The 18,712-nt window shown below is 40.7% G+C and overlaps 1 protein-coding gene across 5 annotated transcripts in view; it reads left to right on the top strand.

Annotated features, from left to right (window-relative positions):
• Positions 1–1,014: 1,014 nt before the first annotated feature.
• Positions 1,015–18,712, top strand: part of SLC17A3 (solute carrier family 17 member 3) — a 30,954-nt gene continuing 13,256 nt past the window's right edge. For 3 of the 5 annotated variants that reach the window (XM_058285346.2, XM_058285344.2, XM_058285345.1), the window contains exons 1-5: positions 1,015–1,120; positions 8,620–8,747; positions 14,353–14,564; positions 14,762–14,995; positions 15,081–15,168. In XM_058285346.2, coding sequence (XP_058141329.1) covers positions 8,657–8,747; positions 14,353–14,564; positions 14,762–14,995; positions 15,081–15,168 — 625 coding nt within the window. In that variant the 5' untranslated portion in view covers positions 1,015–1,120; positions 8,620–8,656. Of the gene's footprint in view, positions 1,121–8,619; positions 8,748–14,229; positions 14,271–14,352; positions 14,565–14,761; positions 14,996–15,080; positions 15,169–18,712 lie in introns of those variants that run through there. The other 2 variants (XM_071211003.1, XM_058285348.2) reach the window with 2 other exon arrangements.

Below are 18,712 nucleotides of genomic sequence, written 5' to 3'. Positions count from 1 at the left end.
ATTCTTGACCTCAGTGGTATAGGCTGGTCCAGGCTTCTGGAAGGTGGTTTACTCTCTCTTACACAGTTGAAATATGTATAAACAGTTAAAATCAAAAGGAGATGTCATCAAGGCCATAAATTAAGAAGCAACTTCATGTTAAAGGAATGAGCCAGGGTAACTCTTGGTTGTGCGGAACCAGGTTTAACTGACTCCAGTGCTTACCTGGGGAAGGAGCTGGGCCTCCAGCCTGGAGCACGCACAGAGCTGGAAAGGAAGCAGCTACCAAAGCTGGGGGTGGGAAGGTATTGTCTCAGCTTTGAGGTGAGAACTGGGACCTACAAATCAGCCCAGAAGACAATGACGATGCTTTCCAAGTGTCTGGGGCTGTAGAGGAAAACAAGAGCCAACTAAGAGAATCTGAGACCCTCGCCTCCATGTGCCCGGGCGAATGTTCCAAATTCATGCTGTTTATTTTCCAAAGTGAGTTGTAAAAAGTCCATATGGCGTAATAGCACATATGCAAAATAAGAGATAATACAAAACGTTATTTTATATAGTTTGTGAATACATATATATATGTAGCAAAAATTGAAAAGCATGGAGAAGCTACACTAAATTTATATGAGTTGTTTCTTGTGGCAAAGAAAGGAAAAAAGGACCAGGGAAAGCAACAGAGTAAAGTTCAAGTTTACCTGTAATGTTCTGGTTCAAATATTTCAAAGAAGAAAAAATAAGATAATGATAAAATAATAAAATTCTATAGGTAGTTGTAATATCCCTCATTTTTTCCCCTTTCAAAACAGAACTAAATACACTGAAGTACCAAAGAGCAAAGCAAAACAACCACATGCAGGTGTCTGAACTAGAGAACATAGCTGAGGTTCTGAGGAGGAGGGTTGAGAAACTTCCATGAGCAGAGAAGCAGGCAGAGGTACAGGGAGTTTTCTGAAACATTCCCCAAAGGCCACTTGGCAAGAAGCCCTTCTTATCCAAATTCTAGTTTGATGACTCTTATTAATGATTAGCTGTCCAAAGCACTGGGCTGGTAAAGTGCTTAGCTGCTGGCAAGGAGGTGAAGGGAAAGCAAGTGAAGAAGCACAGCATTCTCATTTGAAGTCCTCCCTCAGCCACTAAGTAGGTAAGTCATTTCTCTCTGAGTAACTGAAGGTGTTGGTACCAAAGATCTCAAAGGGTCTTTCCTTGGTAACTACTGATGATTTTTATATACCCCCCAAATTCCATATTTTCTCGTACTAATAAAAATATGAGAGAAAATACAAGAGTCCTTACCTCCTTAAAAAGCAGATAGAAGAGAGGTGGAAGCTGGAAGCTGATGCTTGTGCCTGATCATCCACAAGCATTGAGACTGGTTAGCGGGTACTGTGCCAACTGTGGGAGACATCTCTAAGAAACAGGCAGAGCTGTGACTTGTTCACAAGCTGAATTTGGGGAATTAGACTGGTTTGTTGAAAAATACCAGCTCTTTCAGTCGCCACCTGGGTGACTGGGATGAAGAGGGACAGAATCTCTTGGATTGCTGTGAAATGCTTGGTGCAGTAGATACAAAGCAATAGTTGTAGTTCTTTCTGTTACAAGACCAGCTGGTGGCTCACCCAGGAAGAGCTGCAGGGTAGTTGTTAGGGGATCCTCTAGATAAGCAGGATAAATAACTGCACTCCCAATCTTTCACATGAGCATTCAGTTCCCAGGAAGCCTGCACTGGGCTTTTCTCCTGGACACCCATCTGCAGCAACAGACAGTGTACTGAGGGACTCCAACCTTGTAAATTGAGCTAATTGCTTTAGTGCCCCAGCCAGTCTACCACAGGTCAGGGCTTTGGCAGAGGGCAGGGTTGAGGGAGGGTCTGGCTCATGCTAGTGAAGAATTGAGGGGTCAAAAAACCAAAGAAATGGTATAAAATTTAACCAACTAAGTGACTGGGGACAGAAACATGGAGGTGAGGCAATGGAAGGGTTACTGGGGAGCAGAAGATGGCAGGTGGGCTGAGAGCGGTGGTGGGGGGGTAATCAGAGAGAACCCTCAAGTCTTGGGAACGTGGATGCTGCAACTCTTTGATGGCTTGTGTGACCTCCCAGGGGTGTAGGGGGGGTGCTGTTAGTAGGACACCCCCTTGCCTTTAAACTGAACCATCTTTGCAGCAAGGTGACCCTCATTGTGATTCCCTGCTTTGAAACAGAAACTTCTCAGGGGGCCCTAGATAGTATTCTGATGCAGACAACCAGCACAGTTTTCTGGACAAATGGTGGAAATTAAAGGGAGCTGTTAGTATATAGAAGAAGTGATCTGTGGTATGACCAAGAGAGGACAAAGGCTACCAGTGTGGTGAAAGGAGACGAAGAGGCTGATTTCCCACCTTGTGCTCCTTGAGCCTGTCCTCAGCTCACCAGCGGGTGTCCTGAAATTTCCTCTGCATTCCCTCTCCTTCACCCAGTTACTAACCCACTGCCAAGGTGTGGGGTGGGGCAGCAGGGCTTGAATCCATTGTTTCAGGCCAACGAAATATTTTGAGGTTGCATGGTAGTAGGTACCTGTCTTGGTGAAGTGGGTGGGCCAGATCTTCTTGCAGGAGGAAATGCCATAACCTGGTTCACTTGAAGTACCAGGAAATGAGGCCCTTGGGCCATCTGTGGGCATGTGGTGGCCATGGTATGAAGCCTTAGTTAGCCCTGAAGAGTGTCTTGATGTGGAGATGGCCATGGGAGTTGCTAAGGGCAGGGGGAGGGAGGAAGAGGTGTGAGATGGGTCTTAATGCTCTCACTGCTTTGGAGAGGTTGGTGGCTCAGTACAAGGATGTGGCTGAAGTACCGGTGAATGCTGTGATTCTTAAAAAGGTAAATAAGGGGATTAATTGGCTTTTAAAAAGTTATTTGCGGTATTCCATGTTTTGGGGTCTTCTACAAAAGACTGTTGAATTTAAGTAGGTTGTTCTGGCCACTGTTTTCAGGGTGTAGATTAACTGAAACATTCCACAGTAAGCTGGTCCAGGCATTACTTGTACCGATTGTACAAATTTACACAGTACTAACACTTGGTTCTATTGTAGAGGTTTTGGATGATTTACAAAACAGGTGTGAGGGATGATTAGTATATTCCCTCAGGGCTAGTTATTTGTAGGTTCTGTAAAAGAAAGAACAGAATTAGTATCTGGTAGAGTTTTGTGTTTGTTTGTTTGTTTCTTCCTGAAGAGGAAACATAGCTTCCCACCCGGCTCCACTTCATATTTCATTTCAGGTGTGGTCTCTGCGTTAGGACCTCCTTTATTTGCTGGCTCTGATAAGTAGTAAGGTTTTGTTCTGGCATGATGGACCCAGGACTTGATTCTCTGTAATTTAAGAGATGAATGAGAGGTTAACAGAACTGTGTGAGGTCTTTCCCATTTAGGTTTAAGCTGATTTTCAGGGTATTATTTTTTCTAAACTTTTGAAAGAACCCGATCCCCTGCTGAGAAGGGGTGGAGAGGCTGATTAGTGGGGTATTTTAGGTGCACAAACGTGCCTGGTGGTGAGGAGCTTTCCTAGTGGCATGGCGCACTTATGGAGGGCTCGCTCCAATGTTATGGGTGAGCTGGGTTTTTCCCTTGGGTTGCTTAGACAGGGCCTTCCGTTCATAAGCTCGAAAGGACTTAACTCAAGACCTCTTCTAGGGGCCACCCTAACCTGAAGGAGAGCCAGGTTAAGTGCTTCTGTCCATTTCAACTGTGTTTCTTGACAAATTTCACTTAAGATATTCTTTAAAGTATAGTACCTTTTATTTATTTTTTACTTTTCTTGATGACTCAGATCTCCAGGCTGTATGCAATTTTTACTTAATTTTACTTAATTTTGAGAGATTGGTTGACACCTTGCACCACAGCTGAAATAAAAGCAGATTCACCATCTGACTGAGTTGTTTGGGATAATCCAAACTGTGGGATGATTTCCTGGAGGAGGAACTTAATTACCATCGAATGCTGTTTTGTGCAGAAGGGAAAAGCTTCCACTTATCCTGAAAAGGTGTTTATAAATACTAAAATATAATTAAATTTTCTTGTAGTTTTATAATAATATTTTGGGTGACTCCTATTTCCCATGGGTTTAAGATTCCCAACCAGCAAGGCTGCATAGGCCATCACCACAGCCAAATGACCTCATTTTCCCAGTTTGTATGATTTGAGGCATAGGCAACAGCAGATTATTATTATTTTCCCTTTTGGACTGAAATGCTACTGGTCCTTTAATTCATATTCTCAATGATTGCATTGGCCTTGCTATTAGCATTTCAACTGAAGTAGGGACTGTAGCCTGAAGTACTGAATTTAAACAGGTTAAGGTTGGAAACAGTTTCTTAATTCATGGTTGTAAAGATTCCTTATTGCTTTTTATTTGCACCTTTCGAAGGCTATTTATTTTTTTCTATAAGATCTGCACCAGTTGGGTTATAAGGTAGATGGAAACCATATTCTGATTCATAGCCTAAGACTGTGTGAGGTGACCAGTAAATGGAGTTTCTTTAATAGCAGCTTGCTGGTTACAAGAGTTCCGTGGCAGTGTCTGTGATAGTGAAAGCATTCCTTGTCCCTCCTGAGAGCAGGAGGGGACCAGTGTAATCCACTTGCCATCGTACTACTGCAATCTGTGCTTGGCCAGGATGTTCCATCGGTGAAGTAATTGTTGCAGCTCTTGGAGTGAGCACGATGGACAACATGGGTGATGTCCATGAGCTGCTGGTGAGTAACAGGTAGCTGGAACTGCTGACACAGATTCTGGTAGCCATGATGTCTGCTTTTTCCTGTGCAGGTGCTCTGCTGCTTCTTGGGTTTCAATGGCACAGTTTTCAGAGCTCGAGAGGGTATCTGCTTTAACATTCCTGAGTGGGGTGTTAGATGAGTAGACAGGGATGTGATCGTTACCTGTCATTGTTGACAGGTGTTTTTCCACAGATTTCTCTACTATAGAGGGCAGCCCACGACAGTCTATTGTTCTTGTTTTCTTTCTAGTATTTACATTTCACCCCTGGATAGGGATGGTAGTTTTCAGAGTGGTGGGATATTATTGGGTTAAGCCTTCAACTTGCAATGGACATGGTATGTTGCACACTGTTTTTTTTGTTTTTGTTTTTTAAGGACTACATCATAATTTGGCCTCCTTTCCACATTTGGGACCAAAACCCAAGGGGTATTTGCTTAGAATGTTTCCTTTGCCACGGTCTCACCCGAAGTTGATATTGGTGCTGGCTACATCCAGGTCACAGGGCCAGTTAGGGTCCACCCCCTTTACTGCTTGTGTCTGTGCTATTCTCTTTACTTTTTTAAAAAGCAGCTTGCTGGCAGCCCTCCATTCTCATGGACAACCTTTTCTGAGTAACACATACATATTTGAGTTAAGTGAGTTAAGTGAGGGATGAAGGGTTTCCAGTAACTCCAACAACCCCAGAATGGCCATTAATTGTTATAGAGCTTCAGGACATGATAAGATTAAAGTACAAAAAGCTGTTTTGATAAAACAGACTGTCTGCTTTGTATATTAACATAAATGCTTATTTAATTTATTTAGCCATTTGTATAGAGTTTTTTTTAAGAATTTTTATTTCTTAATTTAATATTACCATCTGGAGGTAATGAAAATATACACTGAACAAACACAAATACAAAAGAATTAAAATACAACAACAGAAACATAAAGTTTCCTAATTTGACTCATAATTCTTACTCATTTGGTATGGTTGTTTCTAAGCTTTCTATTATTTCACATCTTTGATTTTTATTGCTTTTAAGATCTTTGGGGCTAAAGGGGACTCACACAGCATTAACTCACAACTTTTAATTTCTTTATCTTTCTCAACTCAAAGAAGATTTGAACATATGGGACTTATTGCCCATTTTTCTTCCTGTTTACAAAACAAATTTAATTGCAATATAGTATTAAAACTCAAAGACCCATTTTCTGGCTAAATTTTTCTGTCATCTAATCTATATCTAGGCCAAGCTTCATTACAAAAAATAATTATTTTTCTGTGACTAAGATCCCCCCAAATTAGACCGATTTTTCCCCATCCCGCAGAAAGAGAAGGAGAGAGAACAGTCAAAATAAAGGCACAAAAGGTAGCAGGCTTCCCTTTAAAGGGAGCAAGGGAGTGGGGCTCAAACCCACAAAACCTCTCCCACTACCATCAAACCTTCACTACCTTAGCAAAGATAAACCAAATGCTAACTCGCAGTTAGCCAAAGCCAAACAGCGGGTTTCGCCTTTAAGGGTGTGAGGGAGTGGGACTCAAACCCACTAAAACCTCTCCCATTGGAACCAAACCTTCACTACTTTAGCAAAGGTGAACCACAAGCTAACTTGTGGTCAGTCAGAAGAAAAAAATAATGAGTAAAGGAAAGAACTCCCCTGCCAGGGACAAGAGACAACTCGGTCCTCCATCCTAGCCTCATGAGCCTTGGTTTCTTTGGTGGCTGGAAAGGGGTTCTGCCCCAGGTAACCCCCAAGTCCTCGGGAAAATCCCGAGTGGCCACTGGAGACAGGGATGCCTGGTGCAGACAACCCCCACCCACAGTTTACCTTGGAAGCATTCTCTGGTTATTGTTTTTATTTATTTATTTTAGTCCCAGTGGAGTTGCCAATTTGTTAGGCCTCAAGGCAGGGTCTTTATGGAAAACCAGACATGGCATGAAGAAAACTTCAACAAGAGAGGCAAACTCACATTTATTACATCTGCAGAGGCAGGAGCCAAGGCCAGTCTAAGGTGACTCAGACCCAACTCCCCATGCTACAGTTTCACTCTTGCTTAAATATCCAAGTTACTACTTAGCATTTGTTTTGATTATGCATTAGCTTTTATGCATACAGATGAACACACATAGCTGTTTATATGATTGAATAATTAGTATATTCAGGAAATCACACTTGCCCATACATTGCATGATCAAAAAAGGGATGGATAACTCCACCCCTGGGTGGGAAATTTGCTATGTTAATTAAGTAATTTGAATTGAGGGCAGCAAGGGGCTTCTTTTGAGCAGGTCTGGCCAACTGGACCTGCTGGTTTTCATACTTCACTACTTCAACAGGATATTCTTCACCACCAAAAGTGGAATTTAGCAGAAAGAGAGGGTTGCATCTCATTGCCTTCTGATTTACATACAATTCTTCCCTTTGAATCCTAGCAACAGGGACAGAAACAAGTTACTTTCAGGTATTCAGTCATCCTACATCCATCAATAATATGTATATTCACTATCTCAATTGTATTGATGGTCTCCCATATGTATAAATCCTTCAAAAATTATAGAATTGTATACTTTCAACATGTGTAGCTCATTGTATGCCAATTACACCTCAATAAAGCTGTTCAGGAAAAAAGAAAAAAGGCTGATCAGAGCTAAAAATAAAGAGGAAATATCTCAAAGAGCACACTATGAACCTGATCCCAAATCATATAGGATAACTTCAGCATGAAAAGAAAATATTAATCACATTTAAATGGAAACATTTTAAAACTATGATTCAATGTTGACTTTCTAAAAGGGAGGTGTTAATATAAAAAAATCTTAATATAACAGTTGTAATGCAAAAGAAAGGATGACGTTCTTAGGATATTTTAAAAGTAAAATTTAATGTGTAAAGAATTGACATAAGTATGCTCTTGTTCATTTTTGTTTTGTTTTGTTTTAGGTATAGATGTCTATTCCTAAGCTTTGTTTATATATAAGAGCATCACTTTGTAAAATAGTAATGATTTATTTCTTAGTTCTCTGATCTGCAGAGAGGCCACAATCTCCCTGTTAGTTATTTGCAGAACCCCAGTGGAAACATGGTCAATCCTTGGCCAAGAACAACAGAGGAGTAAAAGTTTGTCATCTCTTTATGCACATTTGGTCTCTGACTATTAGTGACACGTGTCAGCCTCTCATCGGGGTCAGCAAGGCACCAGGAGCCAGGTTCTCAGGTGCAGGTAGAGGGTTCCAGAGGAGGGCACATTGGAGGTGACTCAATCTGTGGTAGCACAAGCAATGATGACAGCACATCATCCTGTACGGCCACCACTCGCGGGACGCCTGGCATCGTGTGAGACCCGTGCCATCTCACTTATTCCTACAGCAACTCCTTGAAAAAGGTGGTGTTATTAAGAACAGACGGGGAAATGGAGGCATGGCAACTTGCTCCTGGTGTCACTTGGTACAGCAGATACATCACAAGGTTGGATTGGAACTGAGGCATTCCTAGCTCCAAAGCTGGCATTCTTATACTGGTTCACAGTTAACACTCTAGATCCTATGTGCCAGGCAGCTGTGAATCCTAGCTGCAGTACACCTGCTGTATTGAGATTTAAAAAAAAATAAATTTATTTATTTATTTATTTCTCTCCCCTCCCCCCCTACCCCCACCCCGGTTGTCTGTTCTCTGTGTCTTTTGCTGTGTCTTCTTTGTCCGCTTCTGTTGTCAGCGGCACAGTAGTCTGTGTTTCTTTCTTCTTTTTTTTTTTTGATGCGTCATCTTTTATTGAGATTGAGCCCACCTACATCCCACCAGATGGCATGGGATAAATGTCCACAGGGCTCTCTCTCTCTCTCTCTCTCTCTCTCTCTCTCTCTCTCTCTCTCTCTCGGCTGACACGTGTGAATCACATATCTTCCAGGCAGGTGAAAACCAGCCTTCAGGTGAGAGGAAACGTGATGGCCACCACAGCAGAGGCAAGTCCCACAACAGGAAAGAGTAACTACACCCAAGACTTGCAGATGGATGAGAAACACATTCCCAGGAAAGGTGAAATTGACCCCCACTGCTCGGTTTTAGGATTTTAAAGTCGATTCCTGATATGCAATGTCTTATACAAAGAAATGAATTTAGCTCTTTTAACTTACTTAATTCTTTTTAAAAATCAAAGTGACATTAATATAAATTTTGCAAATAGCTGAAGGAAACTAATCCCACTGTTCTAAAAAGCCTTTTATTTTTGATGATTACCTTGTAATCTTTGTCTATGCGCATTTACATTCTTAATAATTACTACCAAATTGTCTACATGGAGTGTTGTGCATTCTGCTTATTATTGCATGTAATCCTGTAAACATAATTGTTTTGTAAAATTATTCAATGTTTGAAAAACTAATTATAGAAATCATGAAACCTTAGGAAATGAAAAACTTTTTTCTGTAATTCAGCTTAATTCAATCATTACAGTTTGGTTTTATTGCTTTCCTTTCATTTTCCTGCACATATTTTATATATTTTTATATTACTATATTTCGAATTTTTAAAATGTGGCCACACACTTTTCCACATTGCTTTATAATACAGCCATTATTCTTAAAGGCTACACATGATTATTCTAACATATGCAATAGAAAAATTATTATTTACCCCAAAAATCCCACAATGGTTGGATATTTATTTAAGTTGTGGGGTTTAGATTTGTTACTTGGTTATTATAAACAATATTGTGATAAATGAGCATCTTTTAACACAACACTTGTCCACATTTTGAATTATTTCCTTAGGGTTCATTACTTAAGAAAAAGGATGTAAATATTTCATTTCAAAAGACCACAAAAGAGCCCTTAGTCTTTAATCTTCAAAGAAGTGAAGCCACAGGGAGAATTTTGAGCAGAGGAGGGGTGATCAGATTTATAGTATGCTGCTAATACTCCAGTTACTGGAAGTAGTGAGTCAAGTTGAAGGCTCTTGAAAAAATCCAGGTAAGAACTGGCTAGAACCAGGTGATAGTAGCAGCCTGGTGAGAAGTAGGTGGATTCTGAATACATTTTGAATGTAAAAACAACAGTGTTTTCCAGATTGGTTAGATATAGGGCATGAAAGAAAGAAACAGGAATAATTTCAAAGTATTGGGAAAAATAGGATTTCCATCAACTGAGTTGAGAAAGACTCTGAGTGGAGATCTATTAGATTTGATTAGGTGATGAATTGTTTTTTATTGAAACAAAAAGTAACACATTTTCAAATCAGTGATGACTTCAATTTGACAGAATACTGTACTATTGTATTACATCTTGACTTTATTTTTATTTAACATATGAGATTTTGCTGCAACATTATCTTTCCATATATTTTACCAGTTATTTCAAAATGATTTATTGCATAATCTGGCTTTAACCTATTAATTGGCATATGTGAATCTTTTGAATGTTTTTCTATTGTTCCTTGGATTTTTCTGCTTATTCTTGCCTCAATACAATGATGTTTTATCATTTTACCTTCATGAAATATTGTATTGCTTCATAATTTAATTATCTTTCAGTGCTGTTTTTTTCCTTCCCAAAATACTGTGTAGTCTATTAAAAAGTCTTGATTAGTATTTGTCAGGTGTATCCATTTTCTTTACCTGCAAACAAATTACCAACAACTTAGTGGCCTAAGTCAGCAACACACATTTATTATCTTACATTTCTCTGGGCCAGGAATCCAGGCACAGCTTAGCTGGGTCTTCTGCTCTGAGTCTCACAAGGCTGAGCTTGAGGGATTGGATGGGTTGCATTCTCATCTGGAGGCTACACTGGGGAAGAATCTGCTTCCAAGCTCATTCAGGGTGTTAAAAGAATTCATTTCTTTATAGCTGTATGACTGAAGACCCCAGATTTTGCTGGATTTTGGCTGCCCACAGTTCCCTGCCATATTGGTTTTTCCAACTCCAACTTACTGCTTACTTCATCACACCCACAAGGAGAGTGTTTAGCTCCATTCTGCTAAGAGGGAGTCTTATATAATGTAATGTGATCATGGACATGACAGCCCAATCACCTTTGCCATGACCTATTGGCTAGAACATAGGTCCTGCCCACACAGCACAAAAGTGTGAACACCTCCAGGTGGGAATCATTGGGGGTCACCTTTGGGTTTATCTGTCACATCAAGTTAAAAAGCAAACCTCCTGCCTTATGATTAGATTGGCATTGAATTCATCAGTATAACTTTCCAGTTTCAAAAGTCCATGATTTCATTATTTCAATGCCTTTTTCCAGTGGTTGAATGCTATGCATTTAAGATCCTTATTAATTTACACATACGGTTACACCAAACTCATATGGCCAGTATTTAATAGCATGAAATTAGCACCAACCTATTAGAGTAGTTATGACTGGAATAAGTCATTCAGAATGGGCATAGGACACAAATAACTTGTAAAGGCACATGTAGCAGCCTCCAGGGAACACTTAACACCTACCAAGCACCAGGCTAAACCCTTTAAAAATATCCTTTAGGTAATCTTACAGAAATCTCATTAAGCAGATGTTCAACTTATTAATTTGTGAGTCAGTCTCTTGGTTTGCTAAAACTAGAAATCCCCTTTTAGTAGTGTTGGGGCTCTAAGGTCCTGAGGCAACTTGGAGAAATCAGAGGCCACAAGAACTCACAAATTCTCCCTTGATTTTATTGACATAGGAAATCACCTACCCAGCCCTGCAACGGGAAGACCTTTATGAAGATATTATATAGAAGCTCCTCAATATATTTTCCACTTTCCTCCAAATTCTTTCATCCCACTCATTACAAAGTGTGTGATCCATAAAGAGAAGATAGCAGAACCTCGAAGGGGAGGCCCTTTGTAAATCTCAGGGCATCATCTTTTGAGACCTTCTAGGAGTTGCTGGTTGTTGGTCTGCTCTGTCATACCATAAAACCAAGTAAACCTGCAGATGGACGTACTTGGGTTGCAACAAGGGTATTCTCATGGAATTAACTGGGACAAAGAAAAGGAATTCTTAAGCTGCATAGCTTTAAGTATCATCTGTCAGTTGTTAATTTCCAATTTTATGCCTCAGTCCCCACCTCTCTACTAAACTTTAGCATTGTACATCCACTAGCATTCTCAACACCTTCTCTGGAGTGCCTAAAAGCCATCTCAGTCTTGACATGTCCAATAGTAAGCTCTTGACCACCCCTTCGCTTCCACAGAATGCCCTTCCTCAGTGACCAGTAATTAATTCTTTTGGTTGTTCAGAACAAGACCCACCCCCCCACCCCCCCGAACTGCCCCCCCAATGATTAAAACTGAAACCTCTATTTGACAGAACTGCCCATACTATCTGGGATCTGACTACATCTTAGCTCCTCTCCTCCACCACCCTGGTCCTGGCTAGCAAAACTTCTCTTCTGTGTTATTGCAATAGCATCCCTGTTTTGTTCTCAATTCAGCAGTTAAAGAAATCCTTTTAAAATACGTCCCTCCTTTGCTAAAAAACTCTCCAGTAGCCCCAGTCTCACTCAAATTAAAAGTCACAGTATACACCATGGCCCATGTGACCCGAAAGGATTCAGGTCCATTATCTCTTTTTCCTCATATCTGCACTTCCATCTCTACCTCAGTCCACTCTGTCACACTCACCTCCTTTCGGTTCTTTGAACAGACCAGGTCCTCTCCATCCAGCTTCAGGGATTTTTTGCACAGGCTATTACCTCTACTTAGAATGTTCTTTTGTCAGATATCTACATGACCAACTATGATACTTCATTAGGACTTTGTCCTTTCCTGCTTGATTTTCTCGATGGTACTTAACCACCATCTAATCCATTATATGATTTACACTTTTGTTTTTTCACATTTTGTGCTCCCTCTCTGGAATGCAAGCTGCTTTGCTCTCTGTTATACTCATGGGGCCTGACATTGGATGGTCAAAAAAATTGTTGAATGGTTGCTAAATCTATAAAAGCTAGATTGAAGGTCATGGCTTAGAAGAATTGTCAATCCAGCTCCCTGATGCTTCCCCTGGATTGCTACTGGCTGAGCTAGACAAGTCCAGGCTTTCCCATGGGGCAGAGACTAACTGCTAATGTAGCTGCATGGTAAGAAGTTAGACAGCTTTCAAGCAGTCTCTGGAATGAGCTTAGCCACACACACTCAACTTACTTATCCAAACTATTTATCTGAAAATTCCCTTCTCTTCCTGGGGGGAAAAAGTGAAGAGTTTACTCTGGCTGAAGCCCTGAGACCAGGTAAATATGATTTCCTGCCTCCATTTTTTATATGTTCTTAAAATTAGACTGTTAGCTGGTTTCTCCCAGGGTATTTTCTACTTTTTTACTACAATGCTGCAAGACTTTTTAGGAAAGTGAGTAGACAGCCAGGCTTTAGAGTTTTTGAGCAATTTGGTCTCATCTGCAGAGTATTAAATAACTAACTGATTTTTCTCAAATTTCGGTTTCTAAAAAATTCTTTTCTTAAATGTCAGTCACACACACACACACACACACACACAATTAATCACAAATACCAATTTCCCCATGTTTTACCTTTGGACAATACAGCCAAGATCTGGGAGAGAGAGAACGAGATCTCTATTTTTAAACTACCATCTTTTCTGGAAGTATAAATATATATTATTCAAATATTGAGCTCATTTTTATTTCCACTGTTCTACATTTTGTCATGGTTTGTGCATAGGAGTTTCATTGCTGAAAAAGTCTTCCTAAGAGTTTAACTTCAAAACTTAAATGAAAGTTTGTCCTCAATGCCTGAAGACATATGAGTAAATAATCACCTCTACCAATGAGAAATCCTTTTACAATTTAAATTCTAAATATGTCTGGGGTTGAACAGTAACCCCCCCCCTCCCCCTGAAAATTTATGCCTCCTCAGCACCTCAGCAGATGACCTTATTTGGACATATGGTCTTTACAGATGTAATTATTTAAGATAAGGTCACATTGGACTAGGGTGGGTCCTAAACCCACTTGTTAGATCTTGTTAGTGATCTTGTTAGAAGGGGGAGATTTAGACACAGGCAGGGGGAACCTATATGAAGAGGGAGGCAGAGATTGAAGCCATAGCCTACAAACCAAGAGATGCCTGGGGCCATCAGAAACTGGAAGAGGCAAAAAAGAGCCCCCCTCGGGAGGTTTCAGAGTTTCAGAGGGAGCTTGGCCCTGTTAGTACCTTGATTTCTGACATCTAGCCTCCAGAACTGTGAGGGAATACATTTCTGTTATTTTAAGCCACCCGGTTTATGGTACTTCCTTATGGCTTTCCTAGGAAATGAATATAATATAGATGCATAACCTAAATATGTATGAATATACATATATATTTACTTATGCACATGTATTTACTATATATATTCACATACAGGCACAGAGACATATCTTCACTTATTTGTGAAACATATCATCCGTAAGTCACAATGGCCTGGGATTGGAAGAGACAAAATTACAAGTCATGATCTAGCAAGCTATGGTATAAAAGTCCCTTTGGGTCAACTAGTGATCTTATCTTTTGTGTCTTCCTTTCCTAAAGTCAGTAGAGATGCCACTTAAATCATCAGGAGATGGACTGGGGTACGTCTCTTCATTATAATTTTTGAAAAACAAATGTTGGCTCAATGAGGAAAGTACTAATGTAATGTCCTACTATTTCCAGTTCCAAGCTTTTGTTCTGTTCGCTATGGAGTGGCCTATGTCACGCAGCTATGCAACTTCACCCTGATAGCACATAATGTCATCATTAACATCACCATGATAGCCATGGTCAATGGCACAGACCACCAGTCCCAGGTCAATGGTTCTACTGAGCGGCTTCCTATTGACTTATCTGGGGACCTAAACAAAGCCCCAGAGAAACTTCCTGCAGGGGTAAGCAATGCAAGCTTCAAATGTGTTCTTGTTGTTGCTGTTTGTTTGTTTGGGTGTTTATTTCTACAGCGATTATATCTTTAAAAGTTTCCATTGAGAAAATATTGATTTGAAAGCAAGTGACCACTCTAAAGAGGCTTCTTAAGGTAAGGTCTTTGTTATAAATGGTTAAATGCAATGTACTCTGTTTCTCTAAGGCGCCTGTGTATAACTGGAGTCCTCAAATCCAGGGCCTCATCTTTAGTGCTGTCAACTATGGCATGGTGTTGACTCCTGCTCCCAGTGGATACTTGGCTGGAAGAATAGGAGCGAAGCGAGTGGTTGGTGCTGCTTTGTTCGGATCCTCGTTTCTTGTTCTTTGTACCCCATTAGCAGCTGAATTTGGAGTAGTTTATCTCATTATAACTCGAACAGTCCAGGGCATAAGCCAGGTACCCAGATATTTTGTAAATCTGAACTAGATATAAATTTCTGCTTGGAGTCACAGATCAAGAACTCTAATCATTTTTATTTCAGGGATCAGGATTGGGGGGCCAGTTTGCACTGTGGGAAAAATGGGGTCCACCACATGAACGAAACAGACTCTGCACAATTGCTCTATCAGGTAAAGAAATTTAACCCAAAATGTAGCTACTTCTGCCCTTTTTAGGTTATTGTTTGCTTGTAAGATTGTTTTCCAGCCATTCACTTTCAACCTCCTTGAATCCCTGGGTCTAAGATGTATTTCTTGCAGACAGCATGTAGATGGGTCATATTTCCTTATCCAGTCTTCCAGTCTGAGTCTCTTGACAGGTGAATTTAATCCATTGACATTTAGCATTATTACTTTCAAGGAACTACTTATATTAGCCATATTTTCTTTGGATTTGTGTTTGCCATATACTTTTTTTTTTCATTTTTTTAAATTCATTTTTAAAAAAATATTACATAAAAAAAATATGAAGTCCCATTCAACCCCACCGCCCCCACCCCCCACTCCCCCTACAGCAACACTCTCTCCCATCATCATGACACATCCATTGCATTTGGGAAGTACATCTCTGGGCTTTGCTGCACCTCATGGTCAATGGTCCACATCATATACTTTTTGGTTTTCTTTTTCTGTTTTTGTCTTTTTAGTTGCCTTATACTCTCCTCCAACTCTCTCTCATTTTTTTCTTTCTTCCTGCAGAACTCCCTTTAGTATTTCTTGAAGGGCAGGATTCTTGTTGGCATACTCTCTTAGTTTTTGTTTATCTGTGAATATTTTGAACTCTCTATCATTTTTGAATGCTAGCTTTGCTGGATAGAGTATTTTCGTTTGGAAATTTTTTTCTTTTAGTACCTTGACTATGTCATACCACTGCCTTCTTGCCTCCGTGGTTTCAGATGAGAAATCAGCATTTAATCTTATGGAGCCTCTTTTGTAAGTGATGGTTCTCTTTTCTCTTGCTGCTTTTAGTATTTTCTTTTTGTCTTGAGCTTTGGATAACTTGATAAGTATATGTCTTGGGGTAGGCTTGTTGGGATTTATGGTGTTTGGGGTGTGTTGTGCTTCCTGGACATGTACATGCACCTCCCTCAATAGGTTTGGGAAGTTTCAGCCATTATTTCCCCCAACACCCCTTCTGTCCCCTTTTCCTTCTCTTCTCCTTCTGGGATGCCTATAATACATATGTTTGCACATTTTGCATTGTCATTCAGGTCCCTAAGCCCCTGCTGGATTTTCTCTATCTTTTTATTGGCCAGTTCTACTATCTGTTTAATTTTAGATGTACTGTCTTCCACATCACTTAATCTCTCCTCTGCCTCTTTGAGTCTGCTATTATTTGCTGAGAGTGTATTTTTGATTTCTTGAATTGTGCTGTTTATCACCATCATATCTGTTATATTTTTGTGTATGATTGCAATTTCTTCTGTATTCTCTCCAATTGTTTTCTTCATATTCTTAATTTCTTCCTTTACCTCATCAAATTGGTCCCTAATATATGTTTTGAGATCTTTAATTACTTGTTCGATGTTCTGCTCCTCTTCCTGGTTTTCAGTTTGTTCATTGGATTGGGGCATGCTTTCCTGATTATTGGTTTGGTTTGTAATTTTTCATTGCTGTCTGGTCATCATTTTATCTTGACAGGTTTAGTCAGTTACTTAGCTTCCTTGTCTAGTTTGGAGTTTAATTAGTTGTTGTTTTTGTCTGCATGTTAAATCTTCTCTTTGTCACTTTGTTCTTCTTATTCTATTTCCTTGTTGTTGGCTAAGTTCATTTGAAGGAAAATATTAGGGCCAGAGAAAGTAAAAGGAGTAAGAAAGGAAAATGAGTAATAGTAGTATTGATAGTAAATATTAACAGAGGAACCACGTGAGATATAGGAGAATGGATATTAGACTCATGTAAGGTATGTAGAGTTATAACAGTAAGAAGAGTAGAGTACATAAAAATCTGAATATGGGGAGAAATACAGTGTCAATTAAAAGGCCTGTGTGTTCAGGAGAGAGGGAAAGAGAAAAAAGAGGATGATAATATAAAGAGTGAATATAAGGCAGAAAATAGAACAAGGTATTAGTAATAAAAAGTCAAAAAAATAGGAGGGCTAACAAAGAGAGGTGTAATGTAAAAGAAACAATCAATGATGGAGGATAGAAAGAGGTAGAGGAAAGGGAGTAGTGTTGGTGGCCAAAATCAATACACACAGAAAAGAGTAAATGGAGGATGAGGAAATATAGCAAATGTGAAGCTCTCCCTGCAGCACCTAATGTAAAAAGAATAAGAAAGCAGAGAAAGAAAGAAAGAGAAAAAAAAAAGGGACAAAAGGGAGTGGGGAAGTAAGCAGGAAAAAGAAAAAGAGAAGGAAAGAAAAAGGGCGGGGGGGGGGGGATATAAAGAGGAAGGAAAAACAAAGGAAAACCAACCAAATACCAGGGAAAGTTTCAAGCAAGGAATTCTGTTTGTAGTTAAATAAAATGCTTAGGGATCTGACGTTCCCCCTTTTATCCCTTCCTCAGTTCCCTCTCTCCCAGGCACAGGAAAGCTGCCTGAGAGGTCCAGTAGGAGATTCAAGTGGGTCCTTGTTGAATCAACTCCGCACAGAAAGCAATGACTCTTAATTTCCAGAGAGAGAGCATCCACACCTCACCAGGAACCCCAAGTATGCTATTGGAGGCTTGGAAAGCAGCTCCTACAGTCCCTCTCCTTTAGGTGTGCTATGAGAGGGCTTGTTGATTTTCTGACTCCACCTTCTCCCAGGCCAAGTTTCCTATCCCAGGGTATATAGGTGAATCAGACTTTCTCAGCAGATTCGCCACTCCTCTCTTCCCAGACTCTCCCCAAGCCAGCTGGTATGCTCCTCTAAGCACAGGAAAAGAAAAAAAGAAAAGAAAAAAAAAGGGGGGGGGGTGGGAAACACCAGAAAGTCGAACCCACACTAGCCAGGCCCCCATGCTGCACTTCTCACCAAATCCCTCCCACCCACAGAGTCAGTCCAAAACCGGAGGGCTAGGGCAATCCCGGACCTCCGGGAGTGTGGGACTTGGGGAAGGGAAGTCCAGGACCTGCAGACCCAGGGCACGGAGGTTCATGGAACACAGGCTGTGGGGGCTCAGGGGACACAGACCTGGGGACCATGCATCCGGGGACCACAGGGCCCAGGAACGCCACCGCACAACTGACAGATCTCAGGAAATACCCCGGCCGCCAGCCCTAGGGGGAAGGGTCCCGCCAGCCCACAGCTTCGGACCTCTGTACTTGTAAGCCGCAATTCTAACTTTAGCAAGCACCACCTCTGCCACTATCTCTCCAAATCGATGTCCACACACCCTCCACCCTGCAAGCCCCCAAGACAGCCCGCTCCGGCAAGACTCCAACCCCACTCGGCCGCCTCTTTGCAGGAGAGACCATAAGGTGCACTCACTCAGATGCCATCTTGCCCCGCCAGGCTGAAATTTAACCCAAAGTGGGTACACTGCAAGCCAGTAGTCTCTCACTGAGTTCTTTGACAATTTTTCTATTGCAGAGTTCCCTTCTTCAGCTCAATGCTGAGGAAGTACTCATAAATTAGGGGAACTTGTCCTTTGCGGCTTTCAGTTATTTTTCCATAATTGTCATTCATGACATGATTTTGCTTATAATGATTTTGGCTATTCAGGAGGACTTCTTAAGAAATATATTTTTA

This window comes from Dasypus novemcinctus, chromosome 22, assembly GCF_030445035.2.
Source record: "Dasypus novemcinctus isolate mDasNov1 chromosome 22, mDasNov1.1.hap2, whole genome shotgun sequence".
In the NCBI taxonomy this organism is placed as follows: domain Eukaryota; kingdom Metazoa; phylum Chordata; class Mammalia; order Cingulata; family Dasypodidae; genus Dasypus; species Dasypus novemcinctus.
Note: the sequence above shows the minus strand (reverse complement) of the source record. Positions and strands in the feature narration are given on the sequence as shown.